The following is an 18,970-nucleotide window of genomic DNA, read 5'->3' as shown; positions in this document are numbered from 1 at the left end:
AAAGTGGCCTGCCCAGGTGCCGCTACTGGTGAAGAACCTGCCTGCCAGTGCAGGAGACATAAGAGACATGGGTTGATCCCTGGATCTGGAAGATCCCCTGGAGAAGGGATTGGCAACCCACTCTGGTATTCTTGCCTGGAGAATCCCAGGGACAGAAGAGCCTGGCTGGCTACAGTCCATAGCGTCGCTATGGACGTGGTTGAAGCAACTTAGCACACACGCACACCTCAAATCATTCAGGCAAGAGACAGAATTCAACATAAAGTTTATCTGGCTCCAGTCCTGTGTCTCCTGTATAGATGAATGAGGCTAAATCTGCAGAAATGGAGGCTGAAGCAGAATAAACACAAGATGATTTAAAATATAACTCTTGTTATAATGGGTTATTTCATTTTATTGCTTATTGTAAACACTTTGGCCACAGCAAATACATTAGTTTTTAAATAACTGTAATTCAAAGCTTTCACATCATATACTATTTTCCCCCAAGATGTGTCATCTATGAAAATAATCAGTGAACTCCAGAAGTCTATACTGACATTGTGCACATTTATGCTATTGTGACACTAAATACAAATGGTAAAAATGCTCATCTATTGGAGGTCTATGGGTTTGTGATATGCCTTAAGGGAGGTCTTAACACATCTCAGAGAAGAGAGATGGTGTGGATTGTAATAGCTCCTATGCGAGTAATGTTGGCAGAACATACGAGGTATGCAGTAAACATTTATTGACAGCAAAGATGATGAGAATTCAATTACTGCTGGACTTGCCCTCTCTATTTTTTCTTAAGGAATATATGGTGCATTGGGAAATATCACTCTGAATGTCTCAGAGGCTCTGACACTTTGAATTGTGTAGCTACTGTGTAATTGGGTCTGATCACACTTGCAGAAGAGAGATAAATTAAAGCATATGTACTGTTAAAATTGTGCTAAAATCTCAGTTACTAGGTAGGACAGGCTGGAATGCTTGAATGGTTTCCATCTTCATAAGCAAGAAAATCACAGTGCCTGAAAATCAAGCTAGTCATTCAAAACAAATCTAGCTTTCAGATCTCACTGGCAGTTAGACTGTATTTCAGTTCAGTCAATGTCTTTGAAAGTAAAATATGCTACTTATATGAGTTACTGAGTTTCCTAACTATGATTTTTACTTTAAGACATTTCTTTTGATTGTTTTATTAAGCAAAACTCTTAACATCATTTTGGGATTTTGAATTATGCTGATAATGTTGGCTTAAACATTTTAGATTTAATTGCAAAGTGACACAGAAATTTCATTATTCTCAATATTTTCTCAATGTACAACTTTAAGTACATGAAAATAGAAATGTTAAGATCACCTGCAGCAATGAATATGGCATATTAGAATTATTTATTAAAAACTTTTACACCTAAAGGTAGGCACTTTATAAAATGTGGGTTTTGGCAAAAGGCAACAGTTTGACATCAATATCTTACTTTTCCATTAACTGTATAACTTTTCAGGAGACTAGATTATTAAAACATTATAAGAGACATAGAAATTTGTTCAAGTTGCATATGAGTGGAATTACACAAAACAGAATCCAAGCTTCATTTTCTCCTCTTCTTTTTGTAAACTGCTATATAGCCTCCTGGTCAAGTTCTAAATTTTACTCCCTGATATAAAATCCCATAGGATTCTGGCTTCTCATCTTTTAATCTGAAGTGAAGTATTTGTTGCTTGTGGAACTTGTTATGAATTTCTTTTCACAGTTGGAATTACCATTATGATCATATACTACAAAAAGTCAGATGATTTTTAGGTGGCGATAGCTAGCAGTGAAGAGTGCTTGGCTTTAAGCGGCTGTTGAGTCCTTTGGATTATGTTTTAAGTCTCAAATTATATAGATTCAACTACCCCTGTTGTTTTCATTCTTGGTGATGTAGAAATTCACCTCACTTCTATCTAAAACATGAGCAGAGCTTTGGGGCCCCACTGAACTTATCTACCATTTGACTTCATTCTCCCTTCTCAAGCATGTCTCTACAGGGTAGTCAGCCAGGGTCTGTTAGGAGTCTTGGAGACAGGGAGCTTCACAAAGCAATCTAGTCAATAAGAAAACCCCAACAGCCCTTTCTTATACTGAAACCTGAGTTCTCTTCCTGCAACTTCCATCCAGTGTTTCCAACAGTGTAAGGCACAGAGTAGGCTTTCAGGCACTTGATCTGCATTTATGGATGAACAAAGAGACTGAAGAATTCTCGTTCTGACTCGTAAAGCTGCAGAAGATAGTCGTTTCCTTATAGAGTCCAGGGTAGCCTTGTATCGCACATAAATCTTCTCTTTTTCAGGGTGAATACTGCAATTTCCTTCATCTGTTCCTTAAGCGACACGAATTTCTGATGTTTTGTCTACACGTTACTCTTTTCTGATGCGAAGAACTGACTCATTGGAAAAGATCCTGATGCTGGGAAAGACTGAGGGCAGGAGGAGAAGGGGACGACAGAGGATAAGATGGCTGGATGGACGTGGGTTTGGGTGAACTCCGAGAGTTGGTGATGGAAAGGGAGGCCTGGCGTACTGAGGTTCATGGGGTCACAAAGAGTCAGACACGGCTGAGCGACTGAACTGAACTGAACTACTCTTTTCTGAGTGTACTTCTGTATCAGTCAACCTCTTCAAATGTGGTCCCTGTGAACCCAACATAATACCCCAGATGGGATCATCTCTGAGTAGGGAAGAAATCCTATGTCTCTTTTCTTAGCCTGGACATTCCACTTGACATATTGTCCAACTTGAAAGGGTGTTCCTTAGGGCAATCCTTTCTTGTCTGTTTCTGAGTAGAGGCATTTTATTCTAGGCAAGATTGCTGATTGGCACATACTCTGTTCCAGGAGAAGGATTACTTCCTCGAATTTCCAGGATATGGAGGGGGTGGAGAACGCTGTGCTGGCGTCGGGGAGTATGGAGGAGGCAAGTCTGCACAGTATTCCATCTCATGGTCATAATTATAGGGGGGTGGTGCCACTGGAAAAAAAAAAACAAAATGAGAAGGGCATCAGGTATTTAGCAATGATAGAGTGTCCATTATATTTGAGACACTCAGAGGGTACTTCGGGGGAGGACATAATTTTTACAAAGGTTCCTATAGTCAAAACTATGTTTTTTTTTTTTCAGTAGTCATGTACAGAGGTGAGGGTTGGGCTATAAAGAAGGCTGGGAGCCGAAGGATTGATACTTTTGAATGTGGTGCTAGAGAAGACTCTTGAGAGTCTCTTGGACAGCAAGGAGATCAAAACAATCAATTCTAAAGGAACTCAACCTTGAATATTCATTGGAAGGACTGAGGCTGAAGCTGAAGCTCCAATACTTTGGCCTGACTCAAAGAATTGACTCACTGGAAAAGACCCTGATCCTAGGAAAGACTAAGGATGAAGGAGAAGAGGGCAGCAGAGGATATGATGGTTAGATAGCATCACCAAGTCAACAGACATGAATTTGAGCAAACTCTGGGACACAGTGAAGGACAGGAGAGCCTGGTGTGCTGCAGTCCATGAGGTCACAAAGAGTCAGACACGACTTAGGACTGAACAACAACAACAACATAATTTTTGCCTTCAATAATCAGTTTTATCAGGCTGAGGATACACAGTATGAAAAGTCAAGTGTTATGAAAAATGCTGCTATCGGCCAAAGTATTTAGAATTGGTGGCTTAAGGCAAATTTCTTGGAAAGATGATGTTGAAGTGACAGAGAAAGGAGTAAAGGGTAATTCAAGATGAGCAAAAGTTCTGAAAGAGGAGAAAACTTTGATTCAAAGCAAAAACTACATGGAAAAGAGAAATGGGAAAGGATACTGAGGAATCTAATTGTATCACCATCAAGGTGGGCTTAGACTATCACAAAAGGTGTGTGTGATATGTGGTTTTTAGAGATTTTTTGAATATGCTAGTGAGTATGCTTTAGGAAGATGGCTGTCAGCAATATGCATTCAGGTGGACCAAAGAAAAGGTGAGATGATGTAGTAGCATATGTGAGGGATTCTAAAGGACTCATGGAAGTTGGTGGTGGGGATTATTAGGAGCTCTTGAGCATTTGAGAGCTTCAGTGATGACTGGGTGTTTGGAAAAGAGGTAGAGAGCAAGAAGATATGGAGGTAATGGGTGCCTGGTACTGGGCTTCTGTAACTTGGAGGGTCATGGAGTCATTATAGAAATAAGAAACAAACAAAAGGGAAGACAAACAGGTTTGCAAATGAGGATGGAGAAACTTTTTCAAATCTCATAGACAAAGTTTCTTTAATTTACTTACTGTAATATGTCAGTGTGTTTTAAAATCACATTTACTATAACAAAATCATATTTGTTTATGATTATGTATGGACATCTATTTTGTAGTGCTCTCCATCCCAACTACAGGGTTGGAAAAGAGGTACTCCTTGAGCACTCCATGTCCTCAAGAACCAAATCACTTGCAAACATCTGAGCAACCCTTTTGGTGATTTGCCAGTAGTTTTTATTTATCGTCAAGATCATGATTCTAGTTGGAAATTGACATGTCTTAATTGCTTCCTGTGAATGTGACCTAAACCACAGACTAACTAAGCTAAGCTAAGTCACTTCAGTCGTGTCCAACTCTGTGCGACCCCATAAACGGCAGCCCACCAGGCTCCCCCGTCCCTGGGATTCTCCAGGCAAGAACACTGGAGTGGGTTGCCATTGCCTTCTCCAATGCATGAAAGTGAAAAGTGAAAGTGAAGTCGCTCAGTCGTGTCCGACTCCTAGCGACCCCATGGACTGCAGCCTACCAGGCTCCTCCATCCATGGGATTTTCCAGGCAAGAGTACTGGAGTGGGGTGCCACTGCCTTCTCCAACCACAGACTAGTGCTATAATAATGTGAATAAACAGCCAAGCTTTCACTTTTAGAATGGCAGAGAAGAACAAGCAACATTTCAACAAACCTCAACATGTCTTCTCAATTGTACTCTTACTGATGAGACTATGATAGTATTCTGATCAATATGCATGTATTAATAAACATAGGACTTCACCCTATACACAAACACAAACTGTTTCTTCAGCATCTCTTTATTTTGTATTTGTGTTTTAAAATTTTTAAATTAGTTTCTATTGGAGTATAGTTGATTTACAATGCTGTGTTAGTTTCTGCTGTACAGCAAAGTGAATCAGTTATACACATCTTGTGTTCAGTGGCTCAGTCATGTCCAATCCTTTGCTTCTGAATGAACTTTAGCCCACCAGACTCCTCTGTCCATAAGGTTTTCCATGCAAGAAGCCTGGAGTGGGTTGCCATTCCTCTTCCAGGGGATCTTCCTGATCCAAGGATTGAACCTGCGTCTCTTGAGTCTCCTGCATTGGCAGGCAGATTCTTTACCACTGAGCCATCTGGGTAAGCCCCTGTTATCCATATACTCACTTCTTTTAAAGATTCTTTTCCCATCTACATCTCTTTAACTTGGCTCGCTTTACCAGGAGCTTGGTGATTCGAACCATTTACTGATCTATCTATGCTTAGGAAAGAATTGAGTCACCGGACACAGAAAAAGATGGAGGCGCAGAACTGAGTGGGCTGTCCTCTGAGAGACACCCTGGTGAGGAAAGACTCTGAAACTCTCCTGTGGGCTGAGCAGGCCAGAGTTCACAGCAAAGGACACAGTTCTGTGGAGAAGGCTGCTTTAGGCCCTCAGAGGCTGGGCTATTTCAAGCTTTGTTTTCTACAAGCAAACAGAGTAACTCCCATTGAATCTACACACACCTTCCCTCTGCATACACCCACTCCTTTGCTTCATTATATGCAGGAGGACTGAGACAGAGAGATGTATAATAAAATTCCTCCAAGCCAAGCAATGCACCCTCCACGTAAAACAGAAAGTTGCAGCTGGATTCCCATTGAACTGTTTCATGTAAGTGCGTGGTTCTAAGTTGTTTATATGTTGAAGCTTTCCCCTGCCTCCCACTTGAGGGGCACACACCAGGTGAATCTACAGATTGACTCTGCATCTTTCTTGGTCATTAAGCCATGGTGTGCCTTTATGCTTCGGTAACAAAGCATTTATATTTTGCCATCTGCATAAACACTGCTGGAGGACATTTCAGTGAGACTCCCTCTGGTTTATACAGCTTCATGTTGAACATGAAAATCTAAGATACGAAGCCATGTTCTTTCATTCATATAGGTTTTGAATTTAAGATATGAAGCCATTCATATAGGTTTTGAATTTGGTAAAGTGATAATACAATGCTGAAGAATGGTATTTTGAGGAATTTGAAGACCATATCCATCATGAAATAAGCATGGCACATCTTTTACAGTACCACCTATGGGAAGGCATTGTGAAATAATCCTGGTGTAACTGTGAACTGTGCTATCTTTCCTTCTTACAGATAAAAAGGTTTCACCAGGAAATAAACTTTTCAGGGTATCAATTTTAGAATTTCTGATTAACTCTAATGGGTTTTTTTTTCTTTCTCTTAAAGTCAAATCATCTTTAAAAGATACATGGATGTAGCTGGAAATGCACTTTTGAAATTCTTTCATAATCAATCATTCCAATTCTTTAAACAGTGAAAATACGCCATTACCATGTATGTCAGTATAGTTGTCTAGAATTTTACAAAATTCAGGGGATGCTAAGAAATTCATAGCAGAAAGTTAATCATTTTTTTTTTAATCCACCCAGGACAACATCCCTAAAGCAAATGTAGTGAAAGATGCATGGTGTTATCAAAATTGTACATTATTTTAGAAAATTGGAAACAGAGTAAAATCATCCATGATTTTGTCACCAAAATTTAATAAACAATCCATTGCCAATGCAAAAGATGCAGGAGACACAGGTTTGATCCCTGGGTTGGGAAGATCCCCTGGAGAAGGAAATGTCAACCCACTCCAGTATTCTTGCCTGCAAAATCCTATGGGCAAAGGAGCCTGGTAGGGTACAGTCCATGGAGTCGCAATGGACAAGAATACTGTAGTGGGTTGCCATACCCTCCTCCAGGGGATCTTCCCAAGCCAGGGATTGAACCCAAGTCTTTTGCATTGGCAGGCAGATTCTTTACCACTGAGCCACCAGGGAAGCCCGTATCAATCTTTTTAACAACCTTCTTTTTAAATTAATTTAAAAGGTGACAATCATGTTGCAATATATAAATTTATCAAATCAACACATTGTATACCTTGAACTTACACAATGTTAAGTCAATTATATCTCAATTGAAAATATTAATTTTTAAAAAATAAGCAATGAAACTTCATCTATCCGACTGAGAGACTTTCACGTAGAAATTTTAATAGCAATTTCAAGTATACATTTTAATCTACTTATTCTGTCTCAATGACCAAGGCATATCATTTTTTAATCACAAATACCCAATTTTAGTTATTATTGATTCTAACTGGTATTAATATCTGGTAGGATAGATGAAGTTTCATTGCTTATTTTTATATATTGCAACATGATTATCACCTGTTAAATTAATTTAAAAAGAAGGTTGTTAAAAAGATTGATACGGGCTTCCCTGGTGGCTCAGTGGCAAAGAAACTGCCTGCCAATGCAAAAGACTTGGGTTCAATCCCTGGTTTGGGAAGATCCCCTGGAGGAGGGCGTGGCAACCCACTACAGTATTCTTGCCTGCAGAATTTTGTGAACAGAGGAGCCTGGTGGGATCACAGTCCATGGGATCACAGAGTTGGACACAACTGAGCGACTGAACATGCACATGTGCAGTATATATACGTCAATCCCAACCTCCCAGTTCATCCCACCCACCTTCCCCCGTTGCTAACCATACATTTGTTCACTATGTCTGGGACTCTATTTCTGCTTTGTAAATAAGTTCATCTGTACCATTTTTCCAGACTCCACATATAAGCAATATTACATTTCTTTTTCTTTTTCTGGGTTACTTCACTCCATATGACAGCCTCTAGGTCCATCCAGGTCTCTGCAAATGGCACTATTTCATTCCTTTATATGGCTGAGTAATTATTTCATTTAAATATATACCGCATCTTAATCCATTCCTCTCAGAGCCATTTTTAAACAACTGTCTTTAAAAACCTGAGCTCTTTTGTAGCACATTCTAAGAGATTATACTCCTTTCTACTCCTCCTTGTTATCCATATGTGTGGTCCTCTCTACTCCACAATCTCATCTACTGAAGATTTAGTATCAGGCTCATTGCCTTTCTTTGCATCACAGCTTCTATTAATAGTATCATTCTCTCAGTGATTTCAACACCCCTTTGTTGAAATAAATTTCTAGCCCCAGAAAACACTGGGTTTCTAACCACTCCTACTCGAGCTCCCGTATCAGCAAACTTACATCCATGTCCTAGTATACATCGGTATATCAGAAACTCAGTATATCCAGTCATAAAATCCCCAAACACCAAGCCCACTCTGGACTCTATACTCAACATTCCTGGTTCCTCTTCATCCAAACAAGGTTGACTGTGTGGCCCCAACCAATCAGACTGTTTCTACTTTTCTTTGTTCTTATTCTTCATCCTACAAAAGCTTCTTACCTTTCTTCCATTTTATTGTTCTCCTCATGAAAACCTTCCAATTTATAAAGTGTTAAATAAAGTTATCACCTAGATTGTCTTCTTTAATCAGTTTTTAATATAAGGATGGAATCACCAATTCAATGGACATGAACTCGGGCAAACTCTGGGAAATGGTGAGGAACAGGGAAGCCTGGTGTACTGCAGTCTATGGGGTCATAAAGAGTCTGACATGACTTGGCCACTGAACAACAACAATCCTGCCTCTCAGTCCTTTGGGTCTTTTGTCTTCAAAGGTCTTTTTCTCACTTTTATTGTAATCAATGATGGAACCATATTGTAATCTAACCAACACTTCTTATCTTTCTAGAATATACATCCCAATATATCTTGGACTTCCCTTGTGGCTCAGCTAGTAAAGAATCTACCTGCAATGCGGGAGACCTGGGTTCAATCCTTAGGTTGGGAAGATCACTTGGAGAAGGGAAAGGCTACCCACTCCAGTATTCTGGCCTGGAGAATTCCATGGACTGTACAGTCCACGAGATTGCAAGGAGTCGGACACGACTGAGCGACTTTCACTTTCACCTGGATTTCTGATTTACTGACAGCCTTAAGCAGATTAATTTAAACTGACATCACTACCTTCCTGTCTTCATGTCTTTCTTCATTCAGCTTAGATTTATGGTCCATCAATAAAATTACCTCTGTGCATCTATCATCAAATTTATCTCCTTCTCTCCCTGCTGCTTGACAAAACTCCAACCCAACATTTTGGCTATCCTACATCTGTATCTAGGAGCTTAATATGCTTAGAGAAAAATGCACAATTGTGCCAACTGATCTCACTTTAAATGCATGACTATATTTTTAAGTGTGGAGGCCCTTGGCATTGCTCTGAAATTGTGCATTAGGCATCTCACCACCCCTCCATTCTCCGAGACTACTGTTTCATGATTTTTTTTTTCTTTCTCCTTAATTACAAACTCCTCAAAATCACTTTCAGCATAAAACTTACTTTTTATTTCACTAGATAGATACAATTGGAAGATACAATAGATACAATTGGAAGAGACCATCCTCTATCACCAAATCCTTTGTTGAGTACATGAGTCACAGTGAAAAAAATTGTTTAATAATCTATCTACCTATCTAACTTCATCATTAGCATTATCATCCATCTGTCTATCTGCTATGTATCAATCAATCAGTGAATCAATAATCTACCTACCTAACTACCATTAAGGACTCTAAAATGTATTGATACTTCAAATCTCCATTTTCTTGATAGCATTATAATCCCTAGTTTTCCTTTCATTGGCGTTTAATTTTTATATCTTTGACAAGCCTTTTTCTTATGTTTTATCCATATTATTTCCTTTCATATATGCATTATCCAAACCCATTTTTTAAAAGGAGGTTAACATAATCACTTTCTTTTGTTTATACTGAGGTTTGGAAAAGTCATGGAAATTTAAGACTTGATAAATAATTCTTATTTTCACACTGATGGTTTTTAAAATAGTTGTAATTAAACAAGGCTCAGGACATGCAAGGTGGCAGGAATACAAAACTATTTCAAAAGGTCACTGTGCAACAAAGGGTTGGATGTGGCAGATCACTTTTCCTTGGTAATCTCCTCCCAGTGCAGAATAATAATGTTCACTGCAGGGTTCCCCACTAAGTACTTTCAACAAGAGATACACTAACCTTGACTAAACTATTTTCTACTCATTTATGGGGCCTCCCAGCTGTAGGACTATGTCATAACTTGAGGGGTTATTCAATTATCACAGGGTTAATTAATTACTGTGGGTGAAATCATTGTATACATCCACTGAATGAGAGATTTTTGAAAAGCATTCAATATTACTCTGTGTTGTTTCCTGATCCTTTAAGTGAAAGCTTAATTAGTGACTTTATGAAGGAAATGAGAAGTAATCAAGCAAATTATGTTTTTGAGGGCCTAGTCTTTTTACAGTGAAAATTCGTCCACCATAAGGCTTATTATGTTTTCTGCGTTATTCAGTTCCCAGAACAACGCATTTACTGAAAAGGCAACATGGCTGTGATCTGCCAGTATAAATAATGCCGGTAGAATAAAGTGTTTAAAACACATTTCCATGGGTGGAAGAGAAATCTCAGACCCAAGAAGGCAAAACATCACATTAAAACATTTTACTTTTTCTAGTTTAATTTTATAAAGAATATTTTTAAATGTTTTAAAAATTAATTTTAATGATCCTTTTTTTTTTATCAAGGAAAGTGAATCTGGAATATTATCTACAAGGTGTTTCTCCTCATCTTCTTTGGTTTAATGTCTCTGTCAGACTCTCCTCTTCTCTTGGGTTATGGGTTGACCAGTAAAAATGGGGAGATTTGAAAAATTAAAAAGAAAATCCCCCCTATTTTTTTCTTATACTGTAGTTTTAACATGGTCATATTAACCCTAACCATAATCTTAGTAAATGGGAAGTTTCAGAATTACGAATTGCTTTTGTAGTGAGTTGGAGAAGGCAATGGCACCCCACTCCAGTACTCTTGCTTGGAAAATCCCATGGGTGGAGGAGCCTGGTAGGCTGCAGTCCATGGGGTCACTAAGAGTCAGACACAACTGGGCGACTTCACTTTCACTTTTCTCTTTCATGCATTGGAGAAGGCAATGGCAACCCACTCGTGTTCTTGCCTGGAGAATCCCAGGGACGGGGGAGCCTGGTGGGCTGCTGTCTATGGGGTCACACAGAGTTGGACACAACTGAAGTGACTTAGCAGTAGCAGTTTGTAGTGAGTAAAAAGTATAGTATATTCCAGGGTGGAATTTAAGGTTAATTGTCTAGGTATTAATACAATTAAATCAGATTTTGTCATGGCATTCATTCATTCAGCCATATCTACTGAGTGCCTGTTACATGCCAGTTCTGGTCTTGTACGCTTGGGATTGAGACGTAAATAAAATTGACAACAATGCCTGCCTCATGGAGCTAATGTTCTAGAAAGAGGGGAAGAACAATAAATAATAAACATAACCATTAGGTGAACTATATGATATCTTAGAAGGTTAAATGAAGCATGCTGGACAAGGAGTAGAGCAAAAGGATGGGTTCATGTGGGAGGTGAGACGCCTTACAATCTTAAGGAGGGTGACTGAGGAAGGCCTCATTCATAAAATGACCTTTAACAAAGACTTGAATTAAGTAAAGCATTGATGCTTTTGAACTGTGGTGTTGGAGAAGACTCTTAAGAGTCCCTGGGACAGTAAGGAGATCCAACCAGTCCATCCTAAAGGAAATCAGTCCTGAATATTCATTGGAAGGACTAATGCTGAAGGTCCAATACTTTGGCCACCTGATGCGAAGAACTGACTCATTTGAAACGACCTGATGCTGGGAAAGATTGAAGGCGGGAAGAGAAGGGGACGACAGAGGATGAGATAGTTAGATGGCATCACCGACTCAACAGACATGAGTTTGAGTAAACTCTGGGAGTTGGTGACGGACAGGGAGGCCTGGCGTGCTGTGGTCCATGGGATCGCAGAGTCGGACATGACTGAGGAACTGAACTGAACTAAGTAAGAGATTCAGTGTTCTAGGAAAACCCTAAGATAAGAGCGTGCCCCGTGTGTTCATAGAACAGCAAGAAAAAGTGTGAGTGGAGCCAGGTGGTGAGAGGGAGAAAGAAGTGAAGTCAGAGAAGTAAAAAACAGGAGCCAATTCAAGCACTGGCTTGAGGGCCCTGGTAAAGAATCAACTTTTTGGATAAAATGAGAAACCACTGGCTTTGACTCTTCCTCTGGGGACATGGGGAGCCACTGAAAGATTCTGAGCAGAGAAGTGATATGATCTGACATTTAATCATCTTAAATGGGTTCAGTCTGCTACTGTGTTTAGAATAGACCCCTAGGGGGCACAAGTGGATGCTGGCAGAGCAGCTAGGATATCACAGTCATGGAAATGAGAGTTGATGGTGGCTCCCACCAGAGAAGGAATGGTGAGAAGTAGTCATATATACTGTTTACATTCTGAAGGTGGAGCTGAGAAGTTTTCCTGATAGACTGCATGCAGATGTCAGGGAAAGAGAGGAGTCCAGGATGACGCCAAGGTTTTTGGCCTGAGCCGCTGGACAGCTGGTGATGCCATCAGTTAAGATGGTAAAGGATGAGTGGAGGAGTGTCTAGCCGGATGATCAGAAGTATAGATTCAGACATGTTACATTTGAGATCTATCTGTTAGACGTCCAAGTGGATAGTTCAACAGGCAGTGGGGTCAAATGAGTGTGAAATTCAGGAAGGAGGTTTAGACTGGAGATACATAACTCTGGGAGGTATTTATCATATACATGGTCCTTAATATCATGAGGCCAATTGATACAACTAAAGAAGTAAGTCTGGATACAGGATAGAAGACACAAGAGTGAGACTTGAGGCACTCTAACACGGAGATACTGGAGAAGGGGGAGAACTAACAAAAGACTTCAGAGGAAACGATCATGCTGATGTTCATCTGAAATTTGCTCCCTCAAGGCGACTGTGATAGGTAAAAGATTAAGAAAGGAGAGACGTTGTTAGGGAATTGATACACAGGGCAGACCAGATGTAGAAACTACCTTCTTCCTTTGCTGTAAGGGGTGAGAGAGAGGACATGAGTGTATGAAAAGTGAAAGTGAAGTCGCTCAGTCATGTCAGACTCTTTCGGACCTCATGGACTGTAGCCCACCCGGCTCCTCCATCCATGGGATTTTCCAGGCAAGAATACTGGAGTGGGTTGCCATTTCCTTCTCCAGGGAATCTTCCTGACCCAGGGATTGAATCCAGGTCTCCCACATTGAGGGCAGACTCTGTACCGTCTAAGCCACCAGGGAATCCCTATATGTGTGTGTGTGTGTTTGTGTGTGTGTGTATACATATATATGTGTGTATGTATATATATGTCTAAATATATATATATGTCTAAATATATATATATGTCTAAATATATATATGTATATATATTTAAGTGAAAGTCACTCAGTTATGTTCTACTCTTTGCGGCCCCATGGACTGGGGCCCGTCAGTCTCCTCTGTCAATGGAATTCTCCAGGCAAGAATACTGGAGTGGGTAGCCTATCCCTTCTCCAGGGGATCTTCCCGACTCAGGGATCAAACTGGGGTCTCCTACATTGCAGGCAGATTCTTTACCAGCTGAGCTATCTACATATAGACTTAAAAATACTATATTGAAAGCGAAACAGCACTTTGTTTGTGAATTCATATGTGTACAATATATTTATATGTGGAATTTCTGGAGGATTCTCAACAAATACTTGTCAAATTACTAAAAATTATGGTTTCTCTTTGCTGATAATTTTAGTGTTATGTTAAAACCATTTTCTTGCATAAAGAGGACACATAAAAACTCTCTTCAATACTTTTTTTCTAGACACACATACCTGTTGAATCAGATGCCAGTTTAGTCAGACATGTAACTTGTTCTTTCTGGATAATTATTTGTCAAAACTCACTGGCAGATAGACACAGTAGGTGTGAATTGTCTATTTCTCTTAACTACGGCAGGTTGGCAATTGTAGTCAATAATACAACCATTGAACATATGAATATCCTCAAATAGGAGGTAGATATTATAATGCAGATCTAAGTAACCTCCACTGAAAGTTAGAGCTTCAATCTACATTAACTAAGAAGCATCCTACATACTTGGGGATTATTCCAGTGAGAATCTTTAATGATTCTTCTCTCCCAGAACCAGAGCACAACTAACACATCTGACTCCTCCTTCAGAATGAGTAAGCAGTATTGCGTACCAGGGTAAGAGGAGATGGCATTGATGTGGGTGGTCCTGATGACACCCACCCGGGTCCCACGGTTGTTTTTCATGCACATGCAGATACATATGGCAATTCCAGCAATGACCCCCATGATGAACACGATTCCAAATACTATGCCAGCAATTGCTGTGCCCCTAAAAGAGAAAAGCAAAATTACATTTATTTAAAAGACTCATAGGGATTCCTCAGCCTTTCAAATACAGTTCCATGAATATATGAAAAGTGCCCTTTTAGGAAAGTTCTTAAGAATAATGTTAAAAAAAACTCCCAAAACTCAAGTTTTTCAGTTAATAATTTCCTTTCTAGCATTTTCTCTGCTTCTCTTTCTGGAAACCTATTCTGAAATAAGCCTCTTATTCTCCTGGATAACTTCTCTGATTTTTCTTATCCCTATTTTCTTGAATTACTTTGTGGGGAATTTCATTGACTTTATCTTCTAAAATTTTACTGAATTCTAGAATTTCAGCAATCATATTTTTTGCTTCCAGGTGCTCTATCTTATCCTTTATTTCACTTCCTTTTTTTCATAGTGTCCTTTTTTGCTTTTATGGATGCAATTTCTTCTATTAATCTCTAACGTACTCATGATAATATATTTTTTGAGACTATTTTTTCCTATTTCCTCTGTCCTGCCTAGGCTCCTTTTTGTTGATTGTTTACTTTGATCTGTTTGACATTTTCCTTAAATGTCTACTGTGGTTGTTGTTCAGTCACTAAGTTGTGTCTGATTTTTTGGAACCCCATGGACTGCAGCGCTCCAGGCTCTTCTGTCCTCCAATATCTGCCAGAGCTTGCTCAATGATTCCTGAATCTACTCCTATGTTAAAATTTGTGGGTTGGTATTTCAGCGTGCAAAGTCAGTACTGGACAGATGAACCCCACAGTAGGGGATCAACTGAGGTTAGTTCTCATGTTTTGTTTTTCTTTTGGATTGTAGATTTTACTCTTTAAAAGGATCCTCCAGTTTCATACTTGGGGAACATGAACTGCACTGGCTGCCAGTTTCCTGGAGCCTAGAGTTTTATCCATAAGAGTATGAACTTTAAAAAAATCCTTGGGCTTTCATCTCAGAGATTCAGTCTCATTCTGCTGTGACGGGGGAGGCTTTCAGGATAAGTCTTTAGTAACAAAATCTGTGCTTTAAAAGCATGACTTCTAAAGCCAGACTGCCATGATTCCAACTGTAGCCTTGGGTAAGCTTGGGCAAGCTGCTCAATGCCCCAGTTTGGTTATTAATGAAATAAAGGTCAGCTTGGTGCTTTTCTGACTCTCCTCTTGAATTCAATGTCATGAAATAACTGTGTTCCTGGATTCATTGGTCATGTCAATAAGGTCCTATTCTCAAGTGCTATATAAACAGCTATCCTGTACTTTTATAGGACAGGTCCATGATCTCCCATCCCAAGTCCTTGGGTCTAGGTATGTTCATAAGCCAGGAGTGTTCAGATTTTGGAAAGGGAATATACATATACTGTATATTGTATGATATTCCCACAGCCAGCATCTGGGGCATAACACATGAACATTTCTGAATATTAACACTTGGATGACATGGAAGCTATAAAAAATCCCAGGTTCATTCAGGTCCAGGCTTGCCACCAATTGTACTGTATAAAACCTTTACTTTTCAGGTTCTTTTTTTTTTTTTTTTTCTTAAGGATTTCAGAATTGCAGATAAGGAACTGTGGACCTATCTGTATATACGCTTTGCAGTAGAAATCTTCTCTTTATGACTTTCACCCACTCACTTAAAAAAAAACAAACAAACAGAATACTCCATTATGCATTCCAATAGACTCCTTTAAAGTATTCCTACACAATTTTAACTTTGTTAGTAAATTATGAAAGTAGAACATGAGATATTTGGATGGGCTATTAGCAATTAAAGAATGACAGAGTCTAGCAGTTCAGTAAATAAATCCTTTCAAGGAAAAAGATTTATCAAAGGAGATAACGTGAAATTAAAAAAAAAGTGATCTGGAAACCTCTTTTTCATTGTAATTTTTAGGTCTAAATAAGATTAAATTGGAGGGCTTAATTCATGTCCCAGAAATAATCAATGGCCCAATTATTTAGGCGTAGAGTTTCCAAAGTGTGTGCTATGGAAGCTAAGACATCAAATTGAGGCATATTTATATTCATTAATTCCTCTTTAAATATAAAAAAGTAGAAAATCAGTCACATTTTATTTTCTTGTCATCAGCTCTAGCAAAAGTGTCTGCTCTTGAGGTCAATAATGAGGTTGCAATTAATGTGTTAAGAGGTTTTTTGATTAAATCATGATTTTCATGTCCTTGATACTTTGATACCCATTAGCAATTATAAGTTAGTTATTTAAAACATGGCAAGTATAAAATTTATAGCATTATTTACTCAGTTATTAAATTAAAAAATAAACAGTAACCTTCCAGTATATAAAGTATTTGGTTTAGTCATCTGTTGGAAAGACAGTCTATTAAGTTGAGAAATTTGACATCATAAAATCCTTGAAAAAATTTAGGGAATGTGTATTTTTTTTGAAAGAAAGCATTACAAGGTTTGCATATTTTTTCTTTTCTAAACTTCTAATTTGAAATAATTTTAGATTCCCAGGAAGTTGCAAAAGTCGTGCAGAGAGGTCATGTGTATCCTTCACCAAGTTTTCCCCAAAGGTTACATCTTAGGTAGTCAAAGTGAAAAGTGCAAGTCGCTTTTAGTCATGTAGCCCGCCAGGCTTTTCTATCCATGGAATTCACCAGGACAGAATACTGGAGAGGGTCACCATTCCTTTCTCCAGGGGATCTTCCCAACCCAGGGATCGAACCCAAGTCTCTGGCATTGCAGGTGGATTCTTTACCCTCTGAGCCACCAGGGAAGCCCTAGATAGCCAAGTACAACATTAAAACTAGAAACTTGCAATTGGTATAAAGTGTGTGTAGGGCTTCCCTGGTAGCTCAGCTGGTAAAGAATCTGCCTGCAATACAGGAGATCCCGGTTCAATTCCTGGCTTGGGAAGATCCCCTAGAGAAGGGATAGGCTACCCACTCCAGTACTCTTGGGCTTCCCCAGTAGCTCAGCTGGTAAAGAATCTGCCTGCAATGCAGGAGACCTGGATTAGATCCCTGGGTTGGAAAGATCCCCTGGAGAAGGGAACAGCTATCCACTCCAGTATTCTGGCCTGGAGAATTCCACGGACTGTGTAATCCATGGGGTCACAAAGAGTTGAACACGACTGAGTGACTTTCACTCTCATGATTGGTTCTGTGTCATTTTAACACATGCATAGATTTATGCAACCAATTCAGTAAGCAAGGTACTCTTCCATTACCACAAAATATTTCCCTGTGTTCCTTCTTTATAGTCATACACACACCTACCACTATCAATAACCCCTACCACTAATCTGTCCTCTATTTCTATAATTTTGCCATTTCAAGAGTGTTATACAAATGGAATCACATAGCATGTGACTTTCTAAAACAGTCTTTTCTTCACTCAGCATGATGTCCTTAGAAGCCATCTTGACTTTCATGTATAGCAATACATTCCTTTTTATTACTGTGTAATATTCCATCAGATCAGATCAGATCAGTCGCTCAGTCGTGTCTGACTCCTTGCGACCCCATGAATCGCAGCACGCCAGGCCTCCCTGTCCATCACCAACTCCCGGAGTTCACTGAGACTAGTATGGCTATAACCTAGTTTATTAAGCCGTTACTTATTATAGGACATTTTGGTTATTTCTAGTTTTGCCTTTTCCATTTATAAAACTGCTATGAACAATTATATACTGGTTTTATGTGGACATAAGTATTCAGTTCTCCAGAATAAATGCTCACAAGTAGGACTGCTAGGATATACAAGCATATATTCTATTTTAAAAGAAACTGCCAACTATTTTCCAGACTGACAGTACTATTTTACATTCCCACTAGCAGTGTAGGGGAGATCCAGTTTCTATACATCCTTGCCAACATTTGACATTGCCATTATTTTTTATTTTAGCTATTTTAGTAGGTGTGCAGTGATATCTCATTGTGACCTTAATTTACATTTCCCTTTAGTTAGTGAAGCTGAACATTTTTTAACGAACAGATTTGCCGTTTCTATACCTTCTTCAGTGAAATGTTTCCTGTCTTTTGCTCACGTTCTTATTGGATTGTTTGTGTTTTTTTTTGTTTTTTTTTTTTTAAGATGGACAAAATGTTTACAATCACTGAAACTTGGTAATGATATATGGGGGTTCATTATACTATCTCTCTACTTTTGTGTATGCTGATATATTTTTTTTTTTTGTCTCTGCTGTGGTTTCTTTTTTTTCTTTTTTTTGCACATTTTTAATTTTTAATGTCAAGCTTAAAGAAAAGTTCCAAAAATAATACAAATAATATCCATATAACCTCTGCCCAGATTTTTCACTTGTTCTTATCATTTCACCCCATTTCTTTATTATTTGTCTGCTCCCCACCCAAAAAGTTTTTTTCTAAACTCTTGGAAGGCCTGCTGCAGATATCATGGTTTTTATTCCCATGAAGTATCCCACATACTTCAGTACATATTTCTGAATTTCCTAAGAATAGGGATATTTGGTTAATAACTGTAATAGTACAGTTGTCAACTTCAGTAATTTAACATGGATAAAATACTTTTATTAAATCTACTGTCTGTATTCTAATA

General features: G+C 38.9%; 1 protein-coding gene across 1 annotated transcript in view; it reads right to left on the bottom strand.

Annotated features, from left to right (window-relative positions):
* Window positions 1-368: 368 nt before the first annotated feature.
* The window catches only part of CYYR1 (cysteine/tyrosine-rich 1), a 123,010-nt gene continuing 104,408 nt past the window's right edge, over window positions 369-18,970 (bottom strand). Inside the window, exons 3-4 of the mRNA XM_010838448.1 lie at window positions 14,291-14,448; window positions 369-2,994 (exon numbers count right to left, since the gene is read on the bottom strand). Of these exons, the coding sequence (XP_010836750.1) occupies window positions 2,870-2,994; window positions 14,291-14,448 (283 nt within the window). The 3' untranslated portion in view covers window positions 369-2,869. The remainder of the gene's footprint in view (window positions 2,995-14,290; window positions 14,449-18,970) is intronic.

Source organism: Bison bison, unplaced genomic scaffold (assembly GCF_000754665.1).
Source record: "Bison bison bison isolate TAMUID 2011002044 unplaced genomic scaffold, Bison_UMD1.0 scf7180017864094, whole genome shotgun sequence".
In the NCBI taxonomy this organism is placed as follows: Eukaryota; Metazoa; Chordata; class Mammalia; order Artiodactyla; family Bovidae; genus Bison; species Bison bison.
Note: the sequence above shows the minus strand (reverse complement) of the source record. Positions and strands in the feature narration are given on the sequence as shown.